Consider the following 21,282-nt stretch of genomic DNA (forward strand, 5'->3'; position numbering starts at 1 on the left):
GATGGAACTAGTTCCATTGATTTATTTAATACCTCGGGTATTATTGTATTATGTATGTTTTAATTATTATTACTTTTTAATTTTTTTTGTTTTAAACGGTAACAGAGAAAATGTTAAAGGAAACTTGTGGTTGAGCAACCAAATCGAATCCATTACGAAGAGTATAGGTGAGATATTTTTGATTTTGGATATTGTACAAGACGGAACCTTGGCCATTGGTTTGATCGATAATGTACCAGGTGTTGTGAGACCCTTGGGTGCAATCAACCAATACACCCTTGCCGGTAAGACACATTTGGTACATGAGTTGTTTGGGATAGGTCATAATGTCGTAACCTTGCTTGCTGGTAGATGGAACTTGCAAAAAGTATTGTGACTGTTGGTTGAGGGTTGGTGGCATTTGAGACATAAATATTTGACTCGACAATGCTTCGATGGCCCATCCAGTCTGACTCTTCATCTCAAAGACATAGATACGGCCTTGACCTGGATTAGATCCACGTACTGGTCTGAACCCAGTCTCGACGGGTGGATAGGTCTGGTTGCCGTATGGGACGACTGGGAATGCGCCTGGAATACCCTCGCACTCTTGAGTGGGGTCCCATGTACCATTGACGTTACGCGATGGCACGGGGATAGCTGGAAGGTCGGGGACGGAGCTGTTGGCCCACGAAAAGTCGAGTGATCTGGTATAGTCGGAAAAGAAGTTACGACGGTAGGTTGAGATGAGTGGATGCATGACATCCTCTGGCTCGAAACCATTGGCAATAGCCCATTGCTCGACAAACATAATGACAGAGGTGTGATCGGTTGGCTCCGAGTAGACGTGGCCACCAGTCGACCATGGCGAGATCATAAACGATGGCACACGAAGACCTGATCCTACAGGTGCTACAGTACCATTGAGGTTGACCCATTCATCCAACGTGCCAAATGGAGCAACTGGTGGAGCAAAATGATCAAAGAAACCTCCTGGTTCATCATAATCCATAATCAATACCGTCTCTTCCCAATGACTTGAATTAACTACTGCTTGAATGATTTGTTGTGATAACCATTGTCCTGCCATTGGTCCGTTACTAAAAGTAAAAATAAACAATATTAATATATAATAATCTTTTTGTTTGTTTTTGTTTGTTTGTTTTGTACATACTCTGGATGTTCAGATAATTCTTGTGGACCAACAACCCAAGTGACTTGTGGTAAGTTTCCATCAAGAGCATCTTTAAGGAAAGCTTCAATACCCCAATTTGATACACCATTGATGTACATTGGGTCATCCTTGGAGAGGTTTTGGAATTGTTTAAACCATTCCAAAGCATTGTCATCGAAATTGTCAACACCTTGGTAGACACGCCATGTGATACCAGCCTTTTCAAGTACCTCTGGATAGGTCAACCATGTGAATGGAACAGTTTCAGTGTTATCAATAACTGGACCTGGTGAGGTCTCATGACGGGCATCAATTGATCCTGTCCACAAAACCAATCGATTTGGATTGGTCGAAGTCATAACAGTCGAAAAGTATTGATCCAAAATAGTAAATTGGTCGGCCAATTCAAAATAAAATGGTAATTGCTTTCTTGTTAAATAACCCATCGATGCTGGTGTATTTCCAAGTGGCCAATTATCCATTGTACCATTATTCCATCCATCATGATTTGGTCCCCATGTATTTGATCCTCCCTAAAAAATTAAATTAAAATTAAATTAATAAATAATACTATATATGTTGTTCTGTGTTTGTATTTATATTTCTTTCTTACAAGAGTACAACCAGCTTTTGGACCAGTAATTTCAAATGGAAGAGTATAGGTTTGACCATTTTTGGAGTCTGGTGAATTTGGATCAGGTTGGTAAAAGATTGAATTACCGACACTGGTCTTTAGAGGTGATGGATCATTGTAACCACAGACACCCTTCATGGTACCAAAATAATGATCAAAGGCACGATTCTCTTGCATAAAGATGATAATGTGTTTGACCTTGGTGAGACCGACAACATTTGATTCTCCACGGTCGCAAGTGTCGTTGAGCTTGGCTCCGTTGATCTTGCATCCGTTGGGACATTGCCAACGGTGGATGGGGTAGTATCCAGCCTGACATTGGTACAGAGCGTCGTCTGCCAGGTAAAAGCAATCGTTATTGCTGGCCTTGAGTGTTGAACCACAGTGATCAGCATTGTCGGGACAGACGCACGATTTATCTTGTGCCACACAAGTGTCTAGGATACCATCGGGATTGATCTGACATCCATTGGTACACGTCTCTTTGAGAAGCGGTGCTTGTCCTCTTGTAACACAACTGTAGAGACCGTTTGCCAATAAACCTCCACACATACCACCGACAGAGCTTGGTACTGCCGACCCACAGTACAAACCATTATCTGTACAATTACAAGTGGTAGCTACTCTCAGTTGATTCTCTACCAATTTCTCTACTTCATGTACTTTTACTTTAGTTTTTGATTTGCTACCGCTACTACTACTATGACTGCTGTCTCTTGCATCAGTGACAGAAAGTAGTAATACTACAATAATTGATAATAATATCAAATATTTCATAATACACTAATATATCTCTAGTTTTATCTATCTATCTATGTATTTTAATGATATAGTAAAGCTTGTTTTTTCCTTTCATCCCTCTCCTCCTCATCATCATCTCTCGCACACACTACTTCAAATTATTATTGAGTAGAGTGTGAGTTGATGGGGGTTGATCACCCTACAAGCATTTTTTTTCAAACCGAATTCCGAGTTGAGCTCGGGAAAGTACAGAGCCAACCTTGCAAAAGTGCAAATGAAGATGAGAGTCATCTCCCGATCTAAGTAGATTTAAATTAAGAGGTGACTAGCAAGTCTAGTTTATAGGTTTTCAAAATAACTATCTATCTTTCTCTCGTCTCATCAAGTTCAAATGAGTCATAGTAGACTCTCTTGGTACTTTGAGACAAATGATGTGGTTTTCCTCTTTTAAAATTATCATACTGCCTCTTCCACATTTTTTCTTGAAACTAGTTTTGATGAGTACTAATATAAAGTGAATTTTGGGTAGCAGTTGATTGTGTGTGCGTTGAAGGTTTATTTGTATACAAGATAGATAGAGATATAAATATAGCAAGAAGATTATAGATTTAAATAGATAGATAGATAGAGATAGTTATATTACACCACCAAAAGAGAGAAAAGATGGCTGATAGAAGTATAATGTCATCAAATGATATGATGGACTTTGTAGTTGGTGACGGTGATAATGATGAGACTACAGTCAGCACACCAGCAACCAAAAAGGATGAAGGAATGTTTAACAAGCCACTATTGGTAGAAGATTCAGTGGCCGACGATTATGGATATGATTACGATGACGATGAAGATGAAGACGATGATTTTGAAGAACCAGCTGATGACGATGAAGATGATGAATATTATTCTCGTGTTGAAGCTCAAAAGAATCATCCTATAAACGAGGATAATCAGAGCAATAATAATAATAATAATCAAAATAATCAAAATAATAATAATAATAATAATAATAATAATAATACACAACAACAACTACAATAATAATAACCTTAGTAATAATCAGTTTAATCATAACTACAATGATTATAAAAATGTAAACTATAGTGTTTCTGAACTCAATTCTCAAAAGAATGTCAATGGTCCAAACTTTCATACCACTTTGTCACCTCGTAAGTATACTTACTATATTATTGTTAGATATATAAGTTGCCATTAATTATTAATAATTATAATTATTTCCATTTTTTTTCTAGAATTCAAAAAACATTATTTCAATTCTTTGGAATTCTTAAACCAACAAGGTATTACAAAGATTGGACAATTGGCCATTATGGAGGATTTCATTTATATTGAAGGTGTCTTTGATGATCCACTATTGGAAGTACTTCAAGATGAGTGCCGTAAAATTGTCATGGATCAATATGGTGTAGATGGTTTACTTTGTGAAGGTTTCCCAATGGAAACTTTAGATAGACATGCAACCATTATGTGTAAGCAGTTATATATGCAATAGATAGTTTTGAATTATTATGGTTTACTAATTTATTTCTATTTTTTATTATTTTAGCATTAAATGGATATACCAAAGAAGATGAAGCTTTTCTACGTGAAATTAAAATCATTACACTTCAACATCTTATCGATGCAAAGAATAATCCATTAATTCAAAATGTAAGAAAAGAATCAAAACAGATTATTATTATTATTATTTTTTATACTAAACACATTATTTCTATTCCTTTTTTATAGTCATCTAGAATGAGATTTTATGCTAGAGTAGCTGAAAAGTTGGTGAATCATGTCCAAGTTGCCAGTGCCCAAGCTGCGCTATTACCAACGCCAGATATCAAGGTCTACGCCTATGTAAATACAGCAACACTCAAATTAATCGATCTTAGAAAGAATATGAGATCAATTCGTAAGTAGAAAGAAAATATAGATCACTCACAAACAAAATTATATATTTATATTCTAACATCCCAATCATGGAATCCTTTTCTTTTCTTTTCTTTAGATGCAATTTTTGAAGATTATATAAAGACAGAAGTATCAACAAGATTTAATCATCCATGGAGAAAAATTTATTTCAAATTGTTAAATGAAGCATCGGCTCATTTGGGAGTTCCAACACCATCGGATTTGGAATTGTACAGTTTCTTTGTTTGGAAGAATTCCAAACTATTCCAAAACTGTGTCGATGGTCAAATGGGTATTCATTTCTTTTGGAATGAGATTCCATTAAATGTCAATTTGAAGCAGTTTGAAGTTGAATATGAACACAAGATCACTATCAACCTCACCAAGGCAATTCAATCTGGCCTCAAGGTATACTATAGCCAAAACGCAAACACTGAATGGAAGTTGGCCGGCCAAAATGAAATCAAGGCAGAGACCAAAAAGAAATACTGGGGTTTCTACACTGCTGGCAAAGATCCATCTGAAACAATTCCCCATGGCATGCTCGTTGCTCCACCACCAGGTTTATTGTCATCATCATACTTTTACACTGACATTGATAAAGATAACTAAAGTAAATCCTAGTTATAATTTTATCCTAAAATATTATATTACCATCCAATAATTATTATTATAGTGAAAGAAAAATTACAATTGCAATAATGTGCATTTTGTAACAAATTGTATCCTAGTTTTTAAAAAAAAAAATAATAAGGCCTAGACTCTAGGCACACTTATGTTTGTTTCATTTTTTACCTATACAAAAATAAATAAAAAAAATAAAAAAGTTTAAACAACTATTGTAAAGTTATATGTGTAAATATGATCAAAAAGAATTATTTCTCCAACTATTCATAGGTTTCAATTGAATAAACAAACTGTTTTGTCGTAGGACGGCCAACGGTGGTGGTGTCGAGGGGATTTGTTACAATTGGACATTGGTTTCGTTAAGCTGTTGAACCAAAATCCTATCATAACAAATGGTCGTATACTATCAGAAAAAGGTGAGGCTAGGCCAATAATGTAGCTTGTCTGGACCTTTTCTAATTGTTTGGTTGTTGACTTCCATCTGACTGTTTTCATCTCCATATCTACATCTATTTTCAATACTGTATTTATTCAGTATTGACTTGTATCTATCGAGCAATATTTGTTTATAAATTATTAAAAAAAAAATTAAAAAAAGCTTTCGTTCGTCTTTTTGTTGTACAAAACTCTTTAATCTATTTTTGATATATATTTAAAGATAAAGAGAGAGATGTCTACTAGAAGAAACCCAAATATTTTAGTATGTATATTAATCTACATTTCATATACTTTGACGTCGTTGTTTATTGACTCTATTCATTCCTTCATTCAAATCAAAAGATCACAGGTACACCAGGTACAGGCAAGACAACATTAGCCGAATCGATTGCACAAACATTTGGTTATAAACATATAGATGTATCATCATTGGTCAAAGAAAAGGACTTGCATGATGGTTTTGATGAAGAGTTTCAATGTTGGGTTCTAGATGAAGACAAGGTTTGCGATGAAATGGAGGATCAAATGACCAACGGAGGTGTTGTCGTCGATCATCATAGTTGCGAATGGTTCCCTGAACGTTGGTTTGATTTAGTCATTGTATTGAGAACTGATACTAAGGAATTGACTGATAGAATGATCAAGAGGTAAATAATAATAATATAATATAATATAATATTACAAAACAAAAAGACCACCAATGTATTTACATATCTCTATCTGTTTGTTTCCGAATATATAGAAAATATAATCAATTAAAGATTGATAATAATATAGATTGTGAGATTATGCAATTAATCTTACAAGAAGCATTTTCATCATATAAAGAGGAAATCATTATGGAATTACAATCTTCAACGATCGAAGACAATGAAAATAACCAACAAATAATTTCAGATTGGACTAAACAATTTGTTCAATCAAGACAACAACAATAATAATAATAAATGATGTATACAATGTAATGGAATGAATGGAATGGATAGATAATCTCTTTTTTTTTTTAAAATGTACAAAACTACAATATTGGATCAATTAATTTATTGTATTATTATTATTATTATTATTTCTGTTGTTGAGGAGAAGGAGTAGTTGAAAAGTTTGCAAGTCGAGTTGTTTGAGCAGCAAGATCAAGTTTAAGATTGGATGCTATAAATTGACCAAGATAAATATTTTCATGGTTTCCGCGCAACTCTTCGATCAAGTCTTGATCGTTGGCGTGAAAGGCGTAGAGATTGACATCGACACCAGTGTGACCAGTGGTGGTAAAGCCAACATTGGCTTTAGAGGAAATGACACGGCCAAGGGCACGACCAAACACCCACATGCTGGTGGTGTTGGCTAGTGGTGCGAGAAAGGCAATGTCAGCATCAGTAATGGTAACATTGCCACTTGGTGTATAGTGACCGACGGTGGTACGGATGATGGTTGCAATATCGGCAGTCGGTCCGGCAGCGGTAATGTTGCCTTGAATAAAGCCGGCCATGGTTTGAGATGATGCATTGATGCTCATCAAAGTGTATGGGTCCCATTGGTAGAGTGCCTCGCCGGCATACGAGTCAACTGGCTGGTAGCCCAGTGTCAGACCGCCCGTCTCGTGGTCAGCAGTCATCAAGACGATTGTGTTTGGGTCGTTCTTGGCATACTCGAGAACCACCTGGAATGCAGCGTCCAGAGCCAGCGTCTCTCTGATTTGTGTGGCCGCGTCGTTGCTGTGTCCGGCAATATCAATCTGCGACCCCTCAACCATCAAAAAGAAGCCGCTGTCATTGTCCTCGGAGAGGATCTGTAGTGCTTTGGTCGTCATTTCTGCAAGTGTTGGGATATGTGTCATGCCAAACGTGACACGATCGATTTCATAGGGCAGGTTGTCAGCTGCAAACAACCCCAAAATCTTGGACGTGTTTTTAGAGGCCCACATTTCATCACGAGTCGATGCAATGGTATAGTTTCGCGATTTGGCAGTATCCAACGTTGCATTACTCCATTTTGACAATCCTCCACCCATCAACACACTAATATCGCTGTTCATAACCTGTGATATGATAAACTCTTCGTATTGTCTTTGTGATGAATGTGCATAGAAACAGGCAGGTGTTGCATCTGACAGTCTTGTCGTCACCACCAGACCCGATCTAAGACCCTGTGTAGTAGTCGCATCAATGATAGCACCCACTGGTTTCTGTGTATCCGGATCAACACTAATAGCACCATTATAAGTATGTACTCCTGCCGCATAGGCTGTTGCACCAGCCGCAGAATCAGTCACATCACTCGACGATGAAAATGTCTTTAATGTTCCAACCAAATGACTATCCATATTAAGTACCCCAGTCTTTCCATTCTTTGCTATACGTGCCATCGTTGCACTTGCTGGTCCAAACTAAATATAAATCAAAAATAATAGATTAGTATATGTTTTGTTTTTCATGGATTCCAGGCTGGATTATTTTTTTCATTTACATACACCATCACCAATTAATAAGATAATATTTCTTTTTGGTTGAAGTATATCTTTATCTCTTGGTATTAAAAATACAATGAGTAATACTACAGTGACAATGACGGCAATAGCAGCCAAGAGATAAAACACTCTTTTGCTTCTCCCAGAGAATCTTCCTTCTTTTTTCTGACTATTGTAGAATGATTCGTTAATATCATCATGTGTATTGATCCTATACAATTCTATATCATTTTTTAATTGTGGTTCTTCTTTTTTAATATTATTATTATTATTATTACTATCATCAATTGGATTCATGATGGTGGTTTGGTTGGATTTTAATTATCTATCTATCTATCTATCTATTATCTCTTTTTTAAAATATAAATATATAGCCGTTGTTTTTCCTCTTGGCTATAGCTCCAATAATTAATTAATTCAAAGTATTATAATAATAATTGTTGTTGATTTTTAATTATTATAATAACTATATTATTTATATATTTATATTGGTTGATGATAAAGAAGATAATAATGGTTTCTAAATCGATCATCAACTACTACTACTACTATTTAGTGGTTGGCTAATTTGGATAAATCATGATACTATTATTATTTATATTATTGTTATTGTTATTGTGATTAACACCGCACAGCTGCAGCGGTATCAGTAGCAGTACGCAGTAGAGAGTTATTTTGCATCTTATTGGTATGATGATGATGAATTGTTCACTTCTGATTCGTGCACACGACGATGATATTTACCTGGTTGTGAATTCACTCTCTAACAGAAAGCGACTAAATCCTTCTTCATTTGTCTCTTCATTCATTAGTGTGGGACTTGTGCTCATCCTCTGCTTCTTCTTGTTAGCTACTAGTAGTTATGATAACGACCGACCAGGATTAACTGAATTTGTCAATGTCTATGTCTATATAGTGTGTGTGCGTGTGTGTGTATGTACAATAAATAAATAAATATATATATATACTAAACAAATAGGTTGTTTGTTTGTTTGTTGTGATTAAAAATAGAATTAAAAAAAAAACACAAATACAGATATAGAAATAATGTAAAGATTGATTGATGTGTTGAATGTGTGTGTGTGTGTGTGATATATAAAAGTGTACAATAAAACAAAAAAGTAAAGTGTTTAACACCCCAGAATTTAACATCATCACTTTAATTTCGTTAGTTTAAGAAACCCAGCCGGCTAAACCCGGGTAATTTAAATTTTGGATGACGGTTAAAAAAGACGCTGCAAATCAGAACAATTTAAATTTCCCAGACATACAAGAAAACAAAAGAAAAGTAGTTCGTATTTCTTTTTTAAACCCGCGATATTTAATATTAATATTATATATATAATATAAATATAATATATTATTTAAGCTTTTCTTTTATTAATTATAAATAATTATTATTACTATTTGTTATTATTATCTTTTATCACTTTTTGTGATTGTTTTTTTAGGAATTAATTGGTACACCTGGATGAATATGAAGTTGAGCTTGATGGAGGTCATGTTTCTTTAATAATTTTTGAATCTTTTTCTCTGATATTTTGTGTTTCTTGGCACCTTTGGTAAATGAGTAAGTGTCGACACCGTTGGATTCGAGACTGGAAAAGAATTGGAGGATCTTTTCAAAGGGTTGCGCAGAGAGGACATCTTGGTTGACACGTAATAGATGAATGACGAGGGTATGAATGACAAAGTAGCCGTTGAGTAAAACCAAATCCCAGAAACGGATCAACATGGGGAATGGAACGTTGCCTGAAAAGACAGTGAGGAACCATTTGGTTGCATACATGCTGGTGGTTATACCCTCAACACCAAAGTGTGCTTGTACCTTGGGTAGATGCTCGTGTAGTAGTGACTCGTGTATAGCATAGTGACGGTAGAGTAGAGGGAACGATGGTAAAAACAACCCGCGCAACTGGTAACGGTCACCTTCCATCAGACCGACTAGTGCCCAGAACGCCTCCTCTTCGGTCATGTACATGAGAAGGATCGACGCGATACCAGACATACCCTGGCAGTACCCAACCTCGGGGTCGTAGATACTGTACGCTTTGAGCACGTTAAAGAGTGCTTGCTGCCCGGTCGAGAATCTCTCTCTAAAGTAAATGTGGTTGCGGTACGTACGATCAATGTCGAGATCGATCTGCTTGACAAACTCGCTGTCGTTGGTCAAAAGGTCGTGGAACTGCACACCCTTTCCGCGTGCCTCCTCGGCCAGCGGTGTCAACACCAACCGCCACAACTCACCTCTAATCGACTCGGGGACCGACTTCCACGACATGGACTGCACCTTTTGCTGCTTCTTGGCCGAATATCGCTTCCAATTACCAAGTATCTTGATCCACTTTTTCTCGCGTAGCTTGTCCGACTCTGCCTTTGATCGGTGCAGATTCGAGTAATATTCTTTGTTGTCGACCCAACGCTTGACCTGCACGGTCGAGCTAGACACATCGGGCAAGAATCCAAACATGTCGGCATGCAAGTCACGCTCCTCTGACCCCGTAGCAGTTGTCTCGTATGCGTCACCCGACAAGTTTAATGTTAGCGACTGCTGCGACATATTGTGTAAAAGACTACCAGTACCACTCGTAGCAGTAGCAGTATTGTCGGTCAGTTGCATCGACGATCCAGACGCACTGCCACTTCCACTTCCAGCGGTCAACGACCAACTCGAGTTGACCTTTCCACGCTGCAATCTTTCGCCGCGCTGTCCATATTTATATCGTAATGTTACATCGGCACCTGCAGAGACGAGCATCGAGCTGATTGTAGGGTTGGCAATATCCAGTGAAAAATGTAAAGGTGTCTTGTTTTGAAAGTCCTTTAACCCTGCCAACGCACCCACACGCAACAGTGCCTTGACATTCTTTGGATATCCCGATCGTGATGCGTAAAAGATGGGTGTCTGACCTGTATTGTCGGGTGTGTTGACCTTGCAGCCCTTGGCAACCAACTGCTTGACTGCCTTGTTTCCCATCTGGTGTGCCACTGCATAATGCAATGTCATTGCACCATATATATCTGTACAATCAGGATTGGCTCCCTTTTCCAATAATATTGCCAAACATTTAAATTTACCCAATATCGCTGAATAATGCAATGGTGTTTTCTTTTCCTAAAAGTAAAATAAAAAAAAGGTTAATAATCTTTTCATTTCTATTTCTATCTTTTTCTTTTTCTTTTCTTACTCTATCTTTTGGATCTAATAAAGAACCACCTTCAATTAAAATGGCAACAATTTGAGAAGTAATATCATCAGAAGATGAAGATTCCAAAGCATAGTGTAAAGCAGTTCTTCCCTTTTTATCACGTGCTTCAGCCTTTACACGACGAGGTCCCTTTGACATCATAGTAGATACACATTGAATATTTCCATAGTAACAACAGAGATGTAGTGCTGTACATCCCTCCATATCTCTTTTAATGTGTGCGCCAGAATCCAACAAGAGTGATAGAATGTCAGGATACCCTCCTGCAGCCTTGTGCATGGCTGTTTGACGATCATGGTCTCTGAGATTGACACGTGTACCCTTTGATATTAAATATCTAACCGTTGATTGACGATTGGCATACATTAATGGTGTTCTACCAAATGAATCTCTACTATTAATTGATATCGCTCCAGATTCTCCTAAATCTTCTTCCTCTTCTTCTTCTTCCTCAAGTTCTTTTTCATTATTATTTGTATTTAACATCATTCTACTTGCACCACGTCCTCCAAATCTTGTCTTTTGAGTTGGTGTTAATTCTAAATTTGAATTATTATTATTATTTTCTTTTGTTGTTGATTCTTGTTGTTGTTGTTCATTTTGTTGTTCTTGTTGTTGTTCTTGTTCACTAATTTCACCAAAGTAACCTATTAATACAGACATATCATTTCGATAAACAGCCTCGTGAATTGGGAACTTTCCTGGTTCGTGAGGGAATGGTATATCAAATACATTGGTCGATGGTGATACATCGGTAGATGTGGCTGTCGTTGTATTATTTTGTAGTCCATCTACTACAACGGTGAGTGGAACAGAAGGTGTAGTTATTGTTGGTTCAGTCGGTGATGTTTCAACTATAACAACAACTTCGGCCGCATCCACATCTACCGTCGTCGGTTTGTTGTTGTTTTCATTGTCGTCATTGATATTTTTGGATACTGGGCAAGGCGATGAAGGTTCAGTAGAGACCGATGATGATACAGATGCAATGGTAATAAAAGATGATGTCTTTGACGAAGATGAATCGTCAACGTTGTGTGATCTTTCAACTTGAGGTGACGATGATACAACTATTGTACTAGTTGAAGTAGATGATGACTTTGGTTCTTCTTCTTCTCCTTCTCCCCCTTCTATTGTTACATTATTTCCATTATTATTAGTAGTATCTTGTTCTTCTATTGTCGTTGTCGTTGTTGTTGTTGCTTGTAATGGTTGTTCTTCTTGTTGTTCCTTTTTATGTTCAACAACGACATTGTCCATACTTGAAGGTTCCATTTTTAAATAAATAGGTATTTTACTCTATCTATCTTTCTATCTATCTATTTATCTTGTATCTATTCTATTCTATTATTACTTTTGAAAGTCAGATTGTAAAGGTATGCTTTTTGGTTTTTTGATGATTTTAAAACTATAGTGATTCAAACTAGAAATTTAAAAAGAATAATGATGATAATGATGAGGATGAGGATGGATAGTGATGATTCTTGAAAAATGTATAAGTACTAAGATCAATATAATATAATTGTTGTTGTTGCTGGCTGGCTCATTAATAAGAAGATGGTTGGGGGGGGGGGTGATGATAGTGGTAGTAAGAGTAGTAGTGGTGAGTGAGTGAGTGAGTTGAGGAGAGGAGTGGTTGAGCGAGTGATAGTTGATACTACGACACTATTTTTTGTTTGACCGCTACTACACAATTATATATTTACAGGGAGGTTGATATGATGGTGGTGACTATATGATTGATTGATTGAAGGAATGGTTGAAAATGACAATAACGATGCAAAAAGAATGTGGAGAGGGATGATTGTGGAAGTGCAAGAGGGAAAGGAATAGGAATAGGAATATATTATATAATTAATATGTGATATGATCTGATTCGATCAACGATCATCACATTGTCAATCCATCCAAACAAACAAAACAAACAAACAAGCAACAACCATCAGTTAGGATTAATCCCTTTGATGGAGGTTAGGCAGTGGTTGATTGATTGATTGATCTTCCTTCCTTCCCTCCCTCTTTCTTTTGGTGATGGTTGTTTCCATTGTAGTGATCGACTCGTGAGGAGGGTGTTTGTCATATGTGTCTGTCTAGTAATTACACTTTTAGTTTTATTTGTTGCTCGTTGGTTGTTTTCTGTATTAATAAACAATTATTATTATTATTTGTGTAAAGAGAGTGCACTAAAAAGAAGAAGAAAGTGTTGTCTCCCTCTCTGTGTCTCTTTCTGCAACTCTATAAGCTTTGTTTTTTGCGACAAACAACATCACGACCACGACCACCCACCACAAATTTTAACAACATTGTAAAAGCTATTAATAGCAATCGATTATTCCGTCTCTGTCTATTGTCTCGTCGTTGTTGTTGTTGCTAGTAGAATTACTCTATCTATCTGCTACTATCTACCATCTATCATATGTATGTTTGTATGTGTCTCACATTCCCACACTGTGAAAATGTACGTTTACAACACAAACACACACATGTCTGTCATATCTGTCTGTACCTAGGTTGTGTAAATATTTACTTTTTAGTGTAGTTTGTTGTTGTTGTTGCTTGAGCTCGAGGCTTTGTGTATATATACCACTACTAACTAACTAACTACTATTGTACAAATATAATGTTACTACTTGGTTGTTTATAACAATGTGATAAAAAACTATTTTAGTCACGAACAGGTATCACTATGTTTTGTCACAACGATGGAAAAAAAAAAAAAAAAAAAAGAGGAGACTCATCCTCCACAAGACAAAGATTTTAAAAGTTCGTTGTCTGTCCTGCGGTTGGTGATTTTAAAATCATCAATATCGGTTACCTGGCACAGCTGTCAGATATGGTATCATATTAATATATATCCGTGTGTTTATCTCTACTAAAAAAAGACAGTTGTCTCTTGTTGAAATGAATGAACATCATGATGATGATCATCAGGATGGACAAATTAATATTAAAATTATAATAATATATTTATTAAGATTCGATATTTTAGATAAAAGAAACTCATTTCATACCCACATCAATCTATCTTTTAACTTTTTTATCAATAAACTATATGAGGGGGCGTTTCCAATACTACTATTTCGAGGAAGTTTAATTTTTTGCCTTTTTTGAGGGTACTCATTTATATGCACGAGTAGACAATCATTTTTACTTTCATAGGTATAATATAATAATGGCAAGAACAAAACAACATGCGAGAAAGGGAGGGGATGGTGTCAAGAAAACACCATTCAAGAAGTACAAGGGTGGTGCTGCTGCTCCTCAAGAAGGTCCCAGTTTTCAAGACAACGCAGACAAGTTTATGATATCAAAGCTCAAGGTAGCATCAAGAAGTGTATTTGGTGGTGTCAATAGAGTTGATTTACGTACCGTCTATGAAAATAAAGAAGGTGCCATAGCCCCAACACAAAAGGGTATGTATATAATGAAAGAAAGAAAGAAAGAAAGAAAGAAAGAAAGAAAGAAAGAAAGAAAGAAAGAAAGAAAGAAAGAAAGATCATCTAATCTATCAACAACTTGTTTCTAATCAATATCTTTCTTTCTTTATTTAATTTGATCAAAAAAAAAAAAAAGGTATTTCATTCTCACTGGAAGAGTGGAATTTAGTGAAACAAAATATCGCCCTTATTGATAGTTGGTTTGCTATGCCAACTGGAGCTTCTACCATTTCAACCACTGCAGCACCAACAGGTACCTCCACCACCTCCACTACTACTACTCCAAAGGCCAAAAAAGAAACACCAAAGAAATCATCTAAAGATGAAGATGATGAAATGTCTGATGATAGTGACGATTCCGAAGATGATGATGAATCTGATGATGAATAAATATTCACCCATCATCTCCAAAGTCACAATCATATTATCATACCAATATATCAATATATCATACATACAATACAACACTCCATTATTCATTTGTAAATAAACTAGTAGACAATTTTATTTATTTAATATTTTATATCTTTTTTAAAAAGTAATATTTGATTTGATTTGTTTTGTTTTTTGTTTTGATTTAAAAATATGATGATATTATATATTTAATATTGATTGTTTGTTGTTTACTTGATTACTTTGTTTACTATTGTTTTGATTTAATTTGAAATAACTTTAATTCTTTGTTCAATTAATTTTCTACAAATTGGACAAGTATTGAGATAGTTTGAACAATTTGTGCAAACTACATGATGTCCACATGGAACAAACAATATTTCACGATGGAATTCCATGCAAACAACACAGTTGGTTTGTTGACTCATGACATCTCCAATCTTTTGCAACGATGTGGTGACCAAATTATTGATTTCAAACAATTCGGTGAGGTTGAGTGATCCCAAGAGATCCTTGTCGCAGGTGTACTTCCTCAAGAGTGCTTCCTTGTCTTCGAGTGTTTTTCGTAGAGTGAGCATCTCTTCTTTGAGTTCGTCTACACCACCCTTCTTTTTGACCATATCCAAATCTTTTTGAAGTTGTTCCTTTTGTTTCTTGGTGGTAGCGTTTTCCTTTTTCAACGATTCCATGTTTCTGTTGTGTTGTTCGGCCGACTTTCTCATAATCTCTAGCTCCTTTTTTTGGTTTTCCGACTTTTTCTTTGACTCTTCAAGTGACTTTTTAGCAGTCTCATTACTCTTGTTGAGTTCGTCGATGGCCTTTTGGTGCTTTTCAATGGTCTTTTGAAGTTGTTCTGTATCCTTTTTTAACTTTTGGTTTAGGTTTCTAGTTTCGGCTTCATTTTCGACCATCTTTTTGTATTCTTCCATTTGTTGATTGTATTTTTCTTGCAACTTTACAATCTTTGATTCCAAAGTTGCCATTTTCTTTTCAATTTCAACATTATCATGGTGATTATTTTGATTGTTGTTATTATTATTATTGTGATTGTTATTGTTATTGTTATTAGTTTCTGGTGTTGTTGTTCTTGGTGTTGAGGTTGTTGGTGAAGTTGTAGTTGGTGTAGTAGTTTTGTTGTTGTTAGTGTTATTGTTATTATTATTGGTTGAGGCAGCTGGTTTTGAAGAAGATAAAGGAGGAGTTGAAGAAGAATTCTTTACGTCTTTTTGTTCCTTTTCCTTTGTCTTTTGATCTTTTTTAAAAGCTTCATTTACCTTGTGTGCCATATTAGTGTAGAGATTTTCAAGTGATCTATCTTCATCGATAACGACTGTTTTTCCTCCCGATTTGTTGTTATTAGTAGTACCTGGCTTTTTCTTTCTTTTTTTGTTCCCATCGTCATCGTTTTCTTCATTACTATCATCATCAACAAGTGGTGGAACATTTGCATCCATAATATCATTTGGATCTGTTGGTTCATCATCAAACATGTGTTGGAATCTAAAAAAGATAAAAGAAAATTAGACAGCTGTCTTTTTTAGTCAGAATAGGATAGTTTCTGTACTTACGCTGATGTATCTGTAGTAAGTTGGAATTTATCATCTTCATCATTAAATAAACTTGGGATTTCAGATTCCAAAATATAAATCAGCATATCTAAGTGTAGAGATTGAAAATAAATAAATAAATAAATAAATAAATTTAACCAAATATTATATTATTTGTTTCTTTCTATTAGATCCAACTTACGAGCATAAGAAACATCATTTCTTAATTCAGTTTGAGAATTTAATTTAAATGGTAATCTGTTATCAGATGGTCCAGCAGATGTTAATAAAAGACTATTGAATGTAACCTCTTCAACACCATCATGTTGCATTTTAATCCAATGTGGTTGATTTAATGGTCTTGTATAGGTATAATAATTTCCCTTGGTATTATCAAATGAATGTTCATGAACCCAAACACTAAAAAAAAGAAAAAAAATAAAAGGTTAGATTTAAATGATTATTATCTATCTATCTTTTTTCTTTTCTTTTCTCTTACCTATAAAGAACATAATGACTTTCATTTGATCTATCATCACAATCATCAGAATCTTGACAAATTTGATCAATATAGAAATCCTCTGGGAAAGATATTTCATCAGTTCTTATTTGATTTAATTTAGGTGCGCCAGCTCCTTCCTTTTGTTTGGTTTTGGGAAGACTAATAAAAAGAATAGGAGGGAAGATATCCAATTCTCTAATTTGAGGTGAATATAATTTCAAATATTCAATCAAATCTTTTGATTGTGGATTAGAATCAACCCTAATAACTAAAAATACAAAAAAAGTAAATGAGTAAAGAATATATAAATATATATATGTATGTATATATATTTGTTTTCTAATTTGATATATTTACCATTTACTGAATTTTCATTTTCATCCAAGAAATAATAAGTTAATTTTGTTTTACCCTCTTCTGGAGATGATTCAATGGCTTGACTCAAGGTTTCACTAATGATTTTACCCAAATCTTGAGGATTGATACTGTGGAAATAGGTATAATATTTAATGGCTTGCGAGAGTCTGTTTGCGGTGGCAACTCTATTCTTGGAGAGATGATAAAAGATACGTTGTAGTTCGAATGCAATGGTTTGATTGTCCTCTTTTCCAGTTGGTAGTTCGAGGTAACTTCTACGAAGACTTGGGATCAGGTAGAACGATTGAATGAGTGAAATAAAAGATCGGTCCTTTGTAGTAATCAATTTGTTGAGTTTATCAATAATCGATACCATATGGTTAGGCTGGGCTACACCCTTTTCAACCACAACATCTACAGATACCGACACCTTGAATTCACCAGTTTGATCTACATAGTCTCGAAGGAATTGTTTGATTGGCATAAACTTTTGCCATCCACAATATTGTTGTGTACTTGTAAATTCAAATGATGACACTAAAAATTAAAGTAGATAGATGGTTAGTGTTTGTTTTAATCAAAAGATGTATGTATTTATGTATGTATCTATTTACTTCTCTTTGCTGTAGGGATTGAACTATCGGCACCTTCAAGATCAAATGTAAAGTCACACTTTACAGTACGATCGTGTTGAGAGTCGACAGAGATGAGGTATAGAGATACATAGTCATTGTCTTTGTAGTAAAGCCTTTTAGCTGGAACGTTTGGGTCCTTTTGAACAGTGTCTTCCAACGAGGGAATGATCAATATCTTCCATCGCATATTCAACTTGCGATCAGTGATTACATTACTGACGGCAAACGGTTGTCCATTGTTGAGTATACTAACATACGATTGTGTCCATCTAATCCCTGTAGTTTGTTTAGGATCACAAGGAAACAATGATTCACTATTTGTCATCTTTTATTATTATTATTATTATTATTATTATTATTATTATTATTATTAGATAACTTTTAATATATATAAATATAAGTTTTATCGTATTTGTTATATATATTTATATATTTATATAGTTAAAAAGTAGTAGTAGTACCAATAAACAATATTGTTTGTTTTTGTACTTTTCTTTCTTTTCTTTCTTGAAACTATTTATATTTATATATATTTATAATCTACTATCTGTACTATCTATCTATCTATCTATCTGTTGTGTGTTAATGAATGAACGACTGACGATTTGCGATCCTCCAACTACTTAAACTTTTTGCATAATTAATGTGAAGAAAAAAAAAATCAAGAAACATAGGTGAAGATACTGCAAACCCAACCCTTTAATCATCATCATCATCCCAACTAGTACTTTACTTGTACTTCTACTCATTCTAGATAAAAGAAATGAATAGAATACCAAAAGCATCAGTCCAATGGTGTTTTAGAATACAACAACTACGACAACAATATACGAGTAGATCATCATCGTTTCTTGCTGCCACCACATCTTCACCATCCATTGGAGGAGCATTAAACTACTATTGTTCAAATGCAAATACAAAGAATCATCAACATCAACATCAAAAATCACATAGCACTACTACTACTGCTACTACTACTACTCCCAACATTCCATCATCATTTAAAGTAAAGATACCAACTCGTGCATCAAATACTACTTCATCAACAAAACCAAGTACCCCTTCTTCATCATCTACTACGACTACTCCAATAACAAAGCCAACAGTCATTACATCTAAACCAATAACAACAACTACAACTTCCAACAACAACAATAATAATAATAATAATAATAATAATACATTGAAAATGAAACAAAACCAATCAAGATGGGATGGGTGAATCCTTATTTCAATAATCAACAACAACAATCTAATAGTAATAATCAAACAAAGAAACAAACAACAGAAGAAGATGTTTTAAATTATTTTGAACAAAAGAATATTGAACATCGAGTTAGTGGTGGTGAAATTGTTGTAAAGGAATGTCCATTCTGTCCAGACACCAAGGGAAAGACTGATAATATGTGGAAGTTGTATCTATCAAGAGAAGCATGTACCTATTTCTGTCATCGATGTGCAAACAAGGGATCATGGTATGATTTTAGATTGAATATTGGTGACCCTATTCCAACACAACCAAGTGAAAATGCCATCAACTATGCAACAATGAAAAAAATGGCATCCTATGCTACAGAATTATCAAATCATCAAGATGTATTGTATGTAGTTAATAAGTTATTGTTTAAACAAATATATATTTAAATATTTATTTATATTTATTTTATTTGGATGTTAGAACAAAATTAACAGGTAAAGAACAAGGAGAAAGAGGATTAGATTTGGATGTATTGAAATACTATCAAGTAGGTGTAACCAATCAAGCATTCTTTGTTGATGATAAATGGGAAGAACATAAGTGTATTACATTCCCATGGACATCTGTCGATAGCAAAGGCAGTATTCAAACGTTTAGATGCAAGTTGAGATCTGCTCGCTCCAAAGTACACCAACGTATTGAACCCAAGGGTGGAAAGTTTGGTTTCTTTGGTTGGCACACGATTCCAGCCGACGCCAAAGAGATTATCATCACCGAGGGAGAGTATGATGCAATGGCAGTATACCAAGCTACCAAACGACCAACCATCTCACTTCCAAATGGATGTGCGTCTCTCCCACCAGCACTTGTTCCACAACTCGATCGATTTGAAACCATCTATCTATGGATGGACGATGATGTACCGGGACAAGAAGGTGCTAAAAAGTTTGCAAGTATCTTGGGTATTAGTAAAACAAAAATAGTTCACACTAGACAAGGCAAAATTGATGGTCCCAAAGATGCAAATGATGCTCTATTGATGGGCGCCGATTTAAATGCAATCTTGGAATCATCCACTTCAATCCCACATCAACATATTACAACTTTGGCAGATTTTACAGCTCAAGTAGAAGTAGAGCAAAATAATAATGCTGATAGTGATGGATTTAAAAATACATTTTTACCAAAGTTGGATGAATCTTTGGGTTTAAAGAAAAGAGGAAGATTAACTATTATATCTGGTAGCAGTGGAATTGGTAAAACAACTCTTTCTTGTCAATTGTCATTGGATTATTTAATGCAAGGTGTTTCAACATTGTGGGCAAGTTTTGAACTTTCAAACAAAAGAATAGTCAATATCTTGTCATCTCAATTTAATCAACTTCAACAACAACAAAAATCAACAACTGAATTTAATCAATTACCATTATTCTTTTTGGATTATAAACCACCAACCACTTGGGAACAACTATTGGAAGCAATGACATATGCAGTCGATGTAAACAATGTCAAACATGTTGTTTTGGAAAACTTACAAGATCTACTAGGATACAAAGCACTAGGACTAGGTGGTGATAATCTACAAAATGATATTGTCCAAAAACTTCGATTATTTGCATCATCCAAAAATATTTATATCACTCTTACTGTCAAACCAACAACATCTTCAACTTCAAATTTAACTTTATCCGATATCCCTTTTACATCTGTATTGTATCATACATAAATCTAGAAATATCAAAATAATATTTATTATTTACTAATTCATTTATTTATTTATTTTTCTAGAATGCCGATAATGTATTATGTTTAACTTTAAACAATTTGAATCAATCAAAATATTTAAATATTGAAAAGAGTTTGGAGGGAAAAACAAATTCAATTGAATTGGTACAAAATGATTATTGTTTAAGTCAACGACAAGAATAGAATAGAACAACTATTTCCCATTCACCGCGCCTGTACAAAAGAAAGAAAAAAATATGGAATATAAAAGATGGAATATATAATATTTATAAATTACAATTTCTTTA

General features: G+C 34.8%; 10 protein-coding genes across 10 annotated transcripts; 5 read left to right on the forward strand and 5 right to left on the reverse strand.

The window, feature by feature from the left end:
• Positions 1–91: 91 nt before the first annotated feature.
• DFA_00818 (non-hemolytic phospholipase C precursor) lies at positions 92–2,564 on the reverse strand (the record flags this gene model as incomplete). Its single annotated transcript, XM_004358742.1, has 3 exons — positions 92–1,079; positions 1,154–1,686; positions 1,767–2,564. The coding sequence occupies 3 exons, from the start codon at positions 2,562–2,564 to the stop codon at positions 92–94; spliced, it is 2,319 nt and encodes a 772-aa protein (XP_004358799.1).
• A 627-nt stretch (positions 2,565–3,191) lies between these two features.
• On the forward strand, positions 3,192–3,566 carry DFA_00819 (uncharacterized protein; the record flags this gene model as incomplete). Its single annotated transcript, XM_004358743.1, has 1 exon — positions 3,192–3,566. One exon carries the CDS (start codon positions 3,192–3,194, stop codon positions 3,564–3,566), a length of 375 nt encoding a protein of 124 aa, XP_004358800.1.
• An 89-nt stretch (positions 3,567–3,655) lies between these two features.
• DFA_00820 (uncharacterized protein) lies at positions 3,656–5,054 on the forward strand (the record flags this gene model as incomplete). Its single annotated transcript, XM_004358744.1, has 5 exons — positions 3,656–3,698; positions 3,779–4,015; positions 4,093–4,196; positions 4,275–4,443; positions 4,540–5,054. The coding sequence occupies 5 exons, from the start codon at positions 3,656–3,658 to the stop codon at positions 5,052–5,054; spliced, it is 1,068 nt and encodes a 355-aa protein (XP_004358801.1).
• Positions 5,055–5,739: 685 nt separating this feature from the next.
• On the forward strand, positions 5,740–6,445 carry DFA_00821 (uncharacterized protein; the record flags this gene model as incomplete). The annotated part of the gene is made up of 3 exons (XM_004358745.1): positions 5,740–5,769; positions 5,850–6,154; positions 6,250–6,445. 3 exons carry the CDS (start codon positions 5,740–5,742, stop codon positions 6,443–6,445), a joined length of 531 nt encoding a protein of 176 aa, XP_004358802.1.
• Positions 6,446–6,570: 125 nt separating this feature from the next.
• alp (alkaline phosphatase) lies at positions 6,571–8,268 on the reverse strand (the record flags this gene model as incomplete). Its single annotated transcript, XM_004358746.1, has 2 exons — positions 6,571–7,890; positions 7,975–8,268. The coding sequence occupies 2 exons, from the start codon at positions 8,266–8,268 to the stop codon at positions 6,571–6,573; spliced, it is 1,614 nt and encodes a 537-aa protein (XP_004358803.1).
• A 1,150-nt stretch (positions 8,269–9,418) lies between these two features.
• DFA_00823 (ankyrin repeat-containing protein) lies at positions 9,419–12,455 on the reverse strand (the record flags this gene model as incomplete). The annotated part of the gene is made up of 3 exons (XM_004358747.1): positions 9,419–10,067; positions 10,440–11,086; positions 11,160–12,455. 3 exons carry the CDS (start codon positions 12,453–12,455, stop codon positions 9,419–9,421), a joined length of 2,592 nt encoding a protein of 863 aa, XP_004358804.1.
• Positions 12,456–12,603: 148 nt separating this feature from the next.
• On the reverse strand, positions 12,604–14,301 carry DFA_00824 (uncharacterized protein; the record flags this gene model as incomplete). Its single annotated transcript, XM_004358748.1, has 4 exons — positions 12,604–12,682; positions 13,282–13,316; positions 13,443–13,550; positions 14,230–14,301. 4 exons carry the CDS (start codon positions 14,299–14,301, stop codon positions 12,604–12,606), a joined length of 294 nt encoding a protein of 97 aa, XP_004358805.1.
• A 51-nt stretch (positions 14,302–14,352) lies between these two features.
• DFA_00825 (ssDNA-binding transcriptional regulator) lies at positions 14,353–15,007 on the forward strand (the record flags this gene model as incomplete). Its single annotated transcript, XM_004358749.1, has 2 exons — positions 14,353–14,593; positions 14,754–15,007. The coding sequence occupies 2 exons, from the start codon at positions 14,353–14,355 to the stop codon at positions 15,005–15,007; spliced, it is 495 nt and encodes a 164-aa protein (XP_004358806.1).
• A 266-nt stretch (positions 15,008–15,273) lies between these two features.
• On the reverse strand, positions 15,274–18,376 carry DFA_00826 (uncharacterized protein; the record flags this gene model as incomplete). Its single annotated transcript, XM_004358750.1, has 6 exons — positions 15,274–16,510; positions 16,579–16,612; positions 16,760–16,977; positions 17,057–17,327; positions 17,417–17,953; positions 18,031–18,376. 6 exons carry the CDS (start codon positions 18,374–18,376, stop codon positions 15,274–15,276), a joined length of 2,643 nt encoding a protein of 880 aa, XP_004358807.1.
• A 438-nt stretch (positions 18,377–18,814) lies between these two features.
• Positions 18,815–21,178, forward strand: DFA_00827 (T7-like mitochondrial DNA helicase; the record flags this gene model as incomplete). Its single annotated transcript, XM_004358751.1, has 5 exons — positions 18,815–19,269; positions 19,311–19,652; positions 19,730–20,202; positions 20,233–20,957; positions 21,038–21,178. The coding sequence occupies 5 exons, from the start codon at positions 18,815–18,817 to the stop codon at positions 21,176–21,178; spliced, it is 2,136 nt and encodes a 711-aa protein (XP_004358808.1).
• Positions 21,179–21,282: the final 104 nt, after the last annotated feature.

This window comes from Cavenderia fasciculata, assembly GCF_000203815.1.
Source record: "Cavenderia fasciculata unplaced genomic scaffold Scf_Dfasci-F-a-25c12.r2-5, whole genome shotgun sequence".
Classification (NCBI taxonomy): Eukaryota; Evosea; class Eumycetozoa; order Acytosteliales; family Cavenderiaceae; genus Cavenderia; species Cavenderia fasciculata.